The following is an 11005-nucleotide window of genomic DNA, read 5'->3' as shown; positions in this document are numbered from 1 at the left end:
TTCCAGACCCGTAAGACTTCCATTCATCTTTGGAACACAAATTAAGATATTTTTAATGAAACCTGAGAGTTTTCTGACCCTGTATAGACAACAAACCAAACGGGCACGTTCGAGGTCCAGAAAGGTTGTGCGATATCGTGTGTGTAATTAATGAACAAATTTTTGTTTTTGGGCAAACTATCACTTTAACTAGCCTACATTTAGCACTTTGTGTGTGCTTGTGTATGTGTTTTGCCACTTATACAGTTAGAAAATAAAAGCCCAATAATAAACTCACAGTTGACCAACACAAAACACTCAAAAAATCTAGGAGTGAAAGATGCATACATTACCTGTCCACATATAGTGTGTATATTGTGTTAGTGTCCTGGCTATAAAACTCCAGAGAGAAACACAAAACTGTGTGGGGTTTGCTCCTAAAAAATATTAAAATTATGTTTTGATTGTGCGCCGGTTCCCGCCTCCTTCTTCCGGATGAGTATGGAGTGTTAATATTGTTACAGCCCACTGTAATGATATAACCTTTGTAATCATCGGCAAGATGGAGGCGGGAACCGGTGCACAATCAAAACATAATTTTAATATTCAAAATAAACACAAAACAGCGCACCAGCCCCTCGCGGACGACTGGTGCACGCAAATAAAAAGCAAACATAAAATAATGTCCCAGGCCTGGTCCTCTCTCTTCCTTCACGGTCGTCGCTCCAGTTTTATATCCTTCCATCTCCTACGTGGGACTCAAGACCGGCGGTGGGGCGCAGGTGCAGCTCATCTTCAATCACTACACCTGGCCTCACTCCTCGTTCCCACGCCTCTCGGCCCCGCCCCACTCGCCACAGGGACGTTTTGTGAAATGCCATAAAATCAAGAATATGTTGTTTGCTCATTCTCCTTAACCTTTATTTAATTAACAAAAGTAAACAGTTCTCAATGACCAACTAATGTATTTGTATAAACAAATTTAGATTTTGATGGCTGTGAAACACTCCAAAAAAAGTTGTCAAAACACTTTGTCACATCAACTTTCCTTTGCATTACAATGTTAAATTGTTTGGGAATTGAGGATACTAATTGTACAAATTTAGCAAGCAAGCTTTTTTGTTCAATCTCACTTGATTTCAGGTGAAGATCAGAGAAACAGTCATCAATGAAATGGTGAAAATACAGCAAAAATTTGTGATTAAACTGGTGTGGTGTCTTAGTAAAGATGAATTTTAACAACTGGTACATAACAGCATTTTTTTTAGCTGTTTGATCTCTCATTCTGTCATCACACAGGATCAATTGGTGATCAAGTGATGCAATGCTGAATTTCTCCAAATCTGTACAGATGACATACATCTTGTATGTAGATGTAAATATTGAGCAATTTTTCACTTCTTGGTGAACTATTGCTTTAATCAGAATTTAGCGGAACAGGAAAGTCTGGATATTAATAATACAGATTTGATTTATAAATTCTTGATTCATTTATATTTATTTCAAATCGAGTAATTTCAATTAATGTTTAATATCAAATTTGCTTACATATAAAATAAATTGCCTCTAATAAATAATACAAGCAATGTTACACACCAGAATTTATTTATTTATTTATCCGTGGATTAAAAATAGGCTCAAAGGAGTAATTTGTTCATGAACCGAACTATACAGATCCTACTGAAAGTTTGCTTTTCCGAGTGGATATCATTCAGTGGGTCTTCTATCTCTAGATCAAAGCAAAGAATCCAAAGACACAAAAATCTTCTCCTTTACTCTTTATACCATCGCAATTAAGATTCTACATTGACAAGGGAATAACAAAATGGCTCACCCAAAATTACAAATTAGTATTAGAACAAAATAATAGTATTATTATACTGTTTTAATCATATACAACAACTACATATCCTTTAAAATCACAAATGTATTGCATAGTTTGATGACTTTAAGGAAAGGCCCTTGACTGAAGGTTTATAATGAAAAAGGTGTCAGTTCAAAATATTTACGTTAAACAAAAGTTATACAATTATATTAAAAACAGTACAACAGCATTATATTATATTAACAGTTTACAGATACAGATAATACCCAGTTCAGTGGAGAAATAAATCAACAATTTCTCAGCATTAACAATTTTCTCATTGCTTTGTAATCTGTGAATAAAACGTTTCTTCTTGGTTGGTTATCTTTGAAGATCTTTTTGAGCTGGTAGGCTTTTTGGAAAAACTCAGGGCTACATAATTTAAGCCATCTGTTTCCGCAATCTGCAGAGGAAAAATATAATAACTATCAAACTATGTAACTGGAAAAAACAATCATTTTGTGGATTGCCATCCATATATAGAAAACACACATGAAACAGAAAAATAAATAAATACCTACAAACAATCAGGTTATCTTAGCCTCAGGGCTCTGAACCGGTTCAAAGAACGAAATGGCTAATGTTGCCAATGGCTACTGGCTAATGTTACCAGATCTCTCTTTTTTGCATTTCTTTTTGAGTAAAGAAAGCAATGTACTTTTATTATTATTATTAGGCAAATTATAGGCAAAGAAAATTATTTTCAAAAAATAGCATTATTAACCGGTATTTCTTCCAACGGTAATAATATCAGAGGAACGCAGGAACAGAAACGTCAAAATATCGATTCTGTTCTGAGTGAACCGATTGATTTTTTTTTTTTTTTTTTTTCGGTTTCAAGCCCTGCTTAGCCTACCCACTCTTTTCCCTTGAGCATTAAATTAAAGTCTCAACTCTTTATCAGTAGTGTGATGCATGTTGCTTTTAATAAAAATAATCTGCACTACAAATTGCCATTTTGAGTAAAGATGTAGGCCTATCACTTTAAACTTTGACCACTTTATTTATCATACACACCACTATTCAAAAGTTTGGGATCATTAAGATTTAATTCATCAAAAATTCATCAAGAAGCAATAAATTGATCAAAATGACAATAAATAATTTTACATTGTTATAAATACATTTTTTAAACTTAAATGATTTCTGAAGGATCTTATGACACTGAAGACTGGAGAGAATTATATGCTGAAAGTTCAGTTTTGCCATCACAGTATTTTCATATATTTTTTTAAACATAAACATTTAAACATTTTTAAAAACATTACAATTCCTCCTGACTTCAAACTTTTGAACTGTAGTGTAGGGAAGATTGTTTGTTGATTGATATAAAGACAAAAATGTGTATAAAATAGTTTTGCAGACCTCTAAAAACATTTAATAAAAAAAAAAAAAAAAAAACATCTGAATTTTTTTTTTTTTTTTTTTTTTGCATTCTCTATAACTTAAAGGGGAAAAGAATGGATTACCTGATTCCTTTGATTTCTAGGTTGTTTTGGAGCTTCTTTGGATAATAATAAAATATACTTTGTTAATTTCAATCATATACATTTCATAAATAGCAATTTACTGTTGAATATTAGTACTTTATTTAATTTTGCCATATACTTATTTTAATATATTTACCTTTATTTTGATTCTTGTGAATCAGTCTCATCAGAAATATGTTCACAATAATGGATATCATACTGATTGTGAACAGGGTTAAAACAACTGGATTCAAAAAGGTCAAAGCTGAAGACGCTGAAATGATTAAATAGATTTAAGAGTTCCTGTAGCAACATAATTATAAAGAAATATTCTATTAACTGGCTGACTGAATATAGTGGGATACTATAATATAAATATATATGTACCTTCAATAATCAACTTAGTTCCATTTCCAAAGTGTATCTTCCCACATGTGGCAACAGCACAGTAATAAATCCCAGCATCAGATGATCTGAGTTCAGTCTGAGAGAGACTGTAGACACAGCTCTGGGTAGAAAAGCCATTCTCTGATCTCTCCATACACTGATCACTCCTGTTATCACTGGTGTAAATGAGTCCTGTATGAGAATGTTCTGACGAATGTCTGAACCAGTAGACGCTGTATTCTCCTTCACAGATCTGACTGATGACCGAACACTGCAGAGTCACTGAATCTCCTGGATGAAGTCTGTCAGATACTGGCCGCTGGAGAACTGTGTTACTTCTTATTCCATCACTCTCTGAAAGAAATGTAACATTCAATTTAACTGTAAATACATTAAAACAACACATATATGTAAAGTCAGATTGTGGGTGAAGCTCAGTATATTGTCATAAACTCACCTTTATGTAGAAGAATTGTCCCTTCTCCAAATTTAACGATGTTCAAAAATCTCACAGCACAATAGTAGGTTGCAAAATCATATTCTTCCAAGTGTATGATGGTCAAATTAAAAGATCCATTTCCAGTTCTGATACGATATTTATTTGAATTGTTGAAGCCATTTTGATATTTAACACTTCCAGAGCCATGTTCTGAATATGCTACGAGAAGTGGTTTCTTGCCAAAAGAATGTTTATACCACGACACAGAGTTTATAAAGTCATCTGAGTGAGAGCAGGGTAAAATCACATTGCTTCCAAATTCAGCAACTAGCAACGGATGTTGATGAATAAAATCATCACTTTCACATGTAACATCTAAAAACAAAAAGTGGAAATGTTAACAAATGGTAACATGGTAACAAACATAAATGTGAAATAAAATGGGCAATTAAAATACAATTTTAAACTTACTTGCAAATGTGAGAAGAAAAAGGGTAGACAAAACTCTAAACTTCATTTTGCAGCACCTGTATTAATCTAAAAGAGAAATAAGCACACATTAATAGAGAAGTCTGGTACATACAAGTGTGTTTAAATGGACAAAATCAATAACATTTAGATCACTAACAATTTAACATATATGCATTTGCAAGACGCTTTTATCCAAAGCAACTTACAGTGCATTCAGATTATACATTTTTATTTTATTACTATTTATGTTTCTCTGGGAAATGAACCCACAACCTTTTGCGCTGCTCTACCACTGAGCCACAGGAACATTTAAACATACTGACTGTGTTAACATCCAATTCTAAGAACTTTACTGAGAAAAAAGAATTGATTGGCAACATTTTGTTAATAAAATAATACAATACAGTTGGCTAAGAAAAAAAAAGTTTTACTATTATTAATTTGGTAAAGTTATTGAATTTTTAAAGGAATTACTCACAATCGTACGAGAAAGATGTTAATATGATATTACAGTCCTTTAATAACGATTGAAGTAAAACAGATCCAGTATATTCAGCTTAGGTTGCCATCATGGAATAAAATAAAAACATGTATTTAAAAGAACTAAAGGGCCCTGTTATGAGGATGAAAGTGCCAATTGGGTATCATGTCTTATTTCAGCCTGTTTCCTCTTTATATATAGGGCAGTGTTCAAAGATCAAACAGTGACACTTTGAAATTTGATTGGTTGTTTCTGAAAAAGGGGCAGAGTGAAATTTCCTTTAGAGGTGTGGATATTCACAAGCAGAGCTGGTGACCAAACACAATCTATTATCAACAACAGAATAATTTCATTTACAATAACATTTTTCTGTAGCTTACAGACATTGAACAAAAGTGAAAATCTAATGACAAAACAAAACAAAAAAAAGCCAACTTAAAGTAACTGTGAGTGTTTTAACTTGATATCAGTTTTTAAATTCATATCACTGATTTCAAGACTTCTAATATGGAGAATGGCTTCTGTTTCTTTCCCACACTCCCCTCATACATCTGTTCTGTATAGGCTAAGCATGCACTGTGCGATTACAGTAACGTCTTGTTACCAACTCGCACTGTTTAAGTAAATCAAATGCAATGTCAAGCCAAAGCTCAGGATTTATGTGTGGTCCATTCATCGAGCTGCAATTGATTAAGCGAAATAAACTTGTGGGACCCTCCCGAACCTGGAACTGTGTAGCCTCCATCACTTCTATCTGTAGCACACACCATGTCACCATGGTTTAAAGGGATAGTTCACTCTCAAATTAAATTTTGGTATGTTTTAGCTTATCTCAAGGACATCCTCTGGCTTAGTCTGCGCAAGCGAGGAAAGCACCGGAAGCCATCTCTCATGCGTGAACATCACTCATTGTTTACACTTACTGCCTATGGTTTATACAGATTTCGGAAGTTTTATCTTTCACTGTGAAGATCTAAACATATTTAGACGTACAGGAAATTGCAATGGAAGACAATTTCAATATATCCATAGACAATGTTGAATTTTTTTCACAACCATATTTATTTGAACCAGAATACACAGACCAAGTACTCAGGAGCGATCCCCTACGTCTTCAAGCCTCAGAGACAGAGATCTCTTCAAAATTGGTGGTGTTTTAGTAGCAAGTGTTGTGAAATGCCAACAGAAGTGGAGAGCATATGTTGTCAAGAATGAAACAACTACAAGACGACGACGAGGACATTGACAGTATCGCATCACACACCTACCTGCCTGACTGAAGATCCTTAGTTTTCTCCGCTTTTGAGACCCAGCGTTTTGCACGTTGTGTTTAGTTTGCCACGTACAAATTGGAGGCGACGTCCAATGCCAGAGGGACCCAATGGCACACTGTCAATAGAGTGAGTAATGTGTTGTATTTTTATTATAAACGCAACGATTATAGGGTGCATTATAAAAAAATTAATTAATTACAATTACTGCTTTATATTTCAGACAGTGCAGATTGGTGGCGTATCATGTGGTAAACAATGTGTGATGTGTGTGCACGAGAGATCAAATCCGGGGCTTTCCGCGCTTGCACAGACTAAAGCCACAGCGCGCGCGCACGTCACATCCGGAAGCACTCGTTTCGTGTCTTAGGTCATCAATGTGTACTTACGATGGGGAATTGTTTAATTTTACTCCTCTGTGCATGCTCTTTGAGGTGGTGACCATAGACATCCATTATGTGAGTCACAGTCAAGAACGGTTGGACCTAAAAATAGCAAAATGGGAAATACTGAGGAAACAAAGAAACCTACATCTTGGATATCCTTGAGGTAAGCTAAAACATATCAAAATTTAATTTTGAGAGTGAACTATCCCTTTAATCTGCTTTGAGTGTGATGGCCCACGATGCGGCCACACATCAGTGAGTGGTAACATATATGCACATACACACACAAGCAGGCAAGCATTATCTAAATATTTTCTTTCAATCGTTTGATTAATTTATTTTATGAATTTTGTATATTTTTCATATATTTAGTAATAAGACAGACTCGGTTTGCTTTTCTTTCATAACACTTTATTTAATATCAGTACATCTTAACTAGTTGGAGTGCACAAAATTTTGTTCGCTGCACTGTATATTATTTTTAATATCGGTTTCTTTTGAGTTTAAGTTACCATGGTGTGGGCTGTGAGGAGAATAGCGGAAATTCCTGAGCTTCTGTGAAGGGGTCAGTTCAGTTTGTTTGTCATGGCTTTAATTATTTGAGTTCAGTTTTGTTCTGTTGACCTCTTTTATTAGGCCTACATTTGTTTATTTTGATTTCCTTTGTGCATTATGATTTTTCTCTAATTTGGCCAATGCTAAAAACTAGCTGACATTTTTTTCAATGCCCTATTGTTTTTGACTGCTGGTTCCCTGACAGTGAGGGAAAAAATAAAGAGTTTAGGGCAGTAGGTCCGTTGTTCTGCTTCAACTGTGCTATACTTTCACAAGGGACATCAAAAATTTCAGACATATCAGAAATTCATTCGACCATCTGACTGCCAGTCAGGAGAGGCTATTCACCTCTCGTTACCCCCTGTATACTGCACGTCAAAAGACGCATGACAAACCTGAAAACCAAACTCAAAAGAGTCGCACAATCAGAATTTGGCTCAAAATCTGACAGAAATTGCTGAGTGTATATCTGGCTTTACGGGAGTAAGTTTGATGAGCAAGTACAAAATCCTGTGAAAAAGGCAAATTGGTTAATGGCAGCAACATGCAGGCGTACAACGAACCACTTTTTATTCATGACAATTACGATAGGGATATATGTATGACAATAAATTCCACTCCCTTAACTGTAGGAGTTTCTAAAACCACAAACAAACACAAAACTACATACAGTTGCTTTAATGACCATTTTTACAGTATGGAGATGAAATGCTCTGAGATTAATGCAGTGTTAAAGTGACATAGAAAATTTGTCAATACATTGTGGTGGTGAATGTGGTTGTGTTCACTTGTCATTACAGGATGTTTTGGGGGGCCCTCCAGCGAGCCTAAAGACAAGACACCTCTCAACACACATTAAGTATAAAAGTTTAGATGATTGTAGTGATGTCATAACTGTATGGAGGTAGAAGATGTTGATTTTATTGTTAAGCTGTGAGAAAGTATCTATATCGAACTGTCAATGGAACGTCTCACTTACGTATGGTAACCCTCATTCCCTGAAGGAGGGAACAGAGACGCCATGTCGGTGACCGACACAAAATTGGATATCGATAGACCAAACTACTTAGAGTGTAAACTAAACGAGCCAATGCACATTGGCATGCAATTATTGCGTCCAGATGCCGCGGATCACTGTGTGATTATAAGAAGGCAGCAGGTGCAATCCATAACAGGTTTTCGCTGAGGAGCCTAGCCAGAGACCCGGCAGCTCAGTGGCGGTACAGCAACCATGGCGACGGGACGTGGCATCTCCGTTCCCTCCATCAGGGAACGAGGGTTACCATAAGTAACCAAGACATTCCCTTTCAGTCGGTCACTCTCGACGCCATGTCGGTGACTGATGCAAAATGGGAACTACCAAAGCGCCATGGGTGCTGCCCCTTCCAGTGCCCTGTGCCAGCCGCCTGTACCCCTATTAGGTGTAGGCCGGGGCTCGGAACAATAGTTCCACCCACCATTGTCAAAGCACTGCCTCACTGGGTGAGACTGGATAACACTGGGAAAACATAGCCATTCCGCTTGGAACAGTCATGCTGCGGAAGCCCCATCCCTCCCGTAGGAGGTCTCAGGGGCAAATACACATATAGCATCCATTTAGGAGTGTTTGGAGAATTTCGAGGTGATTAAAACTCTCTTGGGAAGGGAGAAGTCTGCCGGGGAAACATGGGCTCCAAGGCTTTAGCGTGGACTATACACATACGAGTACCATTTAGGTCTCAATATGGAACACAGCCTTCCATGGTTCTCACGGATTCATCATAAAGGCCTGGCGCTGGACATTCCACCACGTCCAGCTGCCTAGGGTGGTGGAGGATCTCAACAGGGTCTACAGTACGGACACTCTGGGGCAGTTTAAGCAAGCAGACAATAATCGGGGCCTCTCAGTGCCAATACCCATTTGACGTGAGAACACAGGAGGAAACCGGCTCTACATGAAGGCTATAGAACCTAGCGAACGTGTTAGGGCTTGCCCAGCCCGCAGCTCTACAAATATCTGTCAGCAAGGCGCCACGAGCCAGCGCCCAGGAGGATGAAACACTTCTAGTTGAGTGAGCTTGCAACCTGAATGAACAAGGCACACCCTGAGCCTGATAAGCCAGGGCTATGGCATCCACAATCTATCCGAGTGTCTACAGGCCCGGGAAGGATCTACCGTGGGCATTCCGTGGGTTCCTCCACTGGATCAGAGGTGCAAGAGGAGTGGTGGGCCCTAGAGGGTTGGTTCCCTTAAGAGAACCTTTAAGTTCTTTTAGAGAAATTTGCTCTTTAGGCTCTTTTAATGCTGAGGCGCACAGGGGAATTGGCCGCTTGCAACACGACTGGGGTAGTGCGGCCTAAAGTGTGGAATCAACTTGACACAGGAATGACCGCCGCTGAAGCACCGTCTCGCCAACACACAAAGCTTCCGAGAGCATGCCAAACCCGCAGTTCACCACAGACACAGTTGAGGTAAGCAGAACGATACTGTCGCTCAGCTCTGAGGCGAAAAGCTGGTATGCATTGCACCTGCTGCCTTCTTATACTCACGCAGTGATCAGCGGCAGCTGCATCCAATAATTGCATGCCAATGTGCATTGGCTTGTTTAGTTTACACTCAAATTAGATTGGTCTATCGAAGCGATACCCATTTTGGGTCAGTCACCGACAAGGCATCAAGATTGAACGGATGAAAGGGAACTTACATTTTAAATATTTACCCAGAAATAGTAAAATATAAATAAATAAAGACATATTTTTAAACATTTTATTTGTATTTATTTTTTAGGGGGAGGGTGTAATGAACTCAAAAAATTATTTAATTGGTTTCAATAATTTTTTTGTAGCTCATTTGCAGTAACAATATGTCAGAAAAAAGATGTATACTGTTGGGGGCGCTGTGTGAAGAAAGACATGTAGGTAAAAAGGTTAGAGAATAAGGGCAGCATAGACATTGTTCTTGTTAAAGCTTGCAACTCAAATCTGTTGCAGAAAGCACAAAGGAAAAAACAACCGAGCAAATAAATCTACAGAAAAGCAAATTATGTTGTCGTTATTGTCCAAGGGAGCAACACATATAATATGTATTAATAATAAAATTAGTCAATTAATAATCAAGACATAGGCCATTTATTTGCCTTTCAGTAAAGATAAGCTCCAGGGTTACTTTTTTCTGTAAATCAGCTTTGCTATTACTATTTCCAACAAAGTGTGTCTAAGCAAATAAACATAATCATATAAAAAGTAACATTATCCTTATTTCTATGTGATTCATCTTAAACTCCGAATTTATTTGTTTTTCTCCTTTATTTAGAGCCTTTCAAGTACTTGACTTGGTGAACACTTTGTAAATTGGTCTTATATCTGTCTTTAAAGGAGATTTTTTAGCATAAGAGAAAACCTGAGCACAATGCATTATGTTATTGAGATCTCTACTAAAACTTTAAAGGAGACAAATGTGAGAGTGTTGTGACAAATGTGACAAGCTTGAGAAGCATGAGACTTATGCAAAAATCTCAATCTTAACCTAAGATAAATATTTTAGATGTTAAAGAGATCTCACTTTAGATTTTTCTTTTTTTGGGGGAAGTTTCCATTTGATGTTGAAGTAACCTCTGTCTACCAGAAATATTTGGGATGTTAAAGAGATCTCTTTTTATTTTATTTTGTCTCCCCTCTGGATATCTATAATGTCATTTATCAATACCATTTCAGTAAAAACACA

The 11005-nt window shown here is 36.9% G+C and overlaps 1 protein-coding gene across 1 annotated transcript; it reads right to left on the bottom strand.

Annotated features, from left to right (window-relative positions):
* Nucleotides 1–1675: 1675 nt before the first annotated feature.
* LOC128017295 (immunoglobulin kappa light chain-like) lies at nt 1676–5234 on the bottom strand. Its single transcript, XM_052602610.1, has 7 exons — nt 5088–5234; nt 4610–4675; nt 4157–4513; nt 3700–4053; nt 3470–3586; nt 3313–3347; nt 1676–2246 (listed from the first exon to the last, which is right to left on the bottom strand). Exons 2-7 carry the CDS (start codon nt 4653–4655, stop codon nt 2121–2123), a joined length of 1035 nt encoding a protein of 344 aa, XP_052458570.1. The 5' UTR covers nt 4656–4675; nt 5088–5234; the 3' UTR covers nt 1676–2120.
* Between the last annotated feature and the right edge of the window lie 5771 nt (nt 5235–11005).

Source organism: Carassius gibelio, chromosome A7 (genome assembly GCF_023724105.1).
Source record: "Carassius gibelio isolate Cgi1373 ecotype wild population from Czech Republic chromosome A7, carGib1.2-hapl.c, whole genome shotgun sequence".
Lineage (NCBI taxonomy): Eukaryota > Metazoa > Chordata > Actinopteri > Cypriniformes > Cyprinidae > Carassius > Carassius gibelio.
The sequence above is the reverse complement of the archived record's forward strand: the minus strand, read 5'-3'. Positions and strand labels throughout refer to the sequence as shown.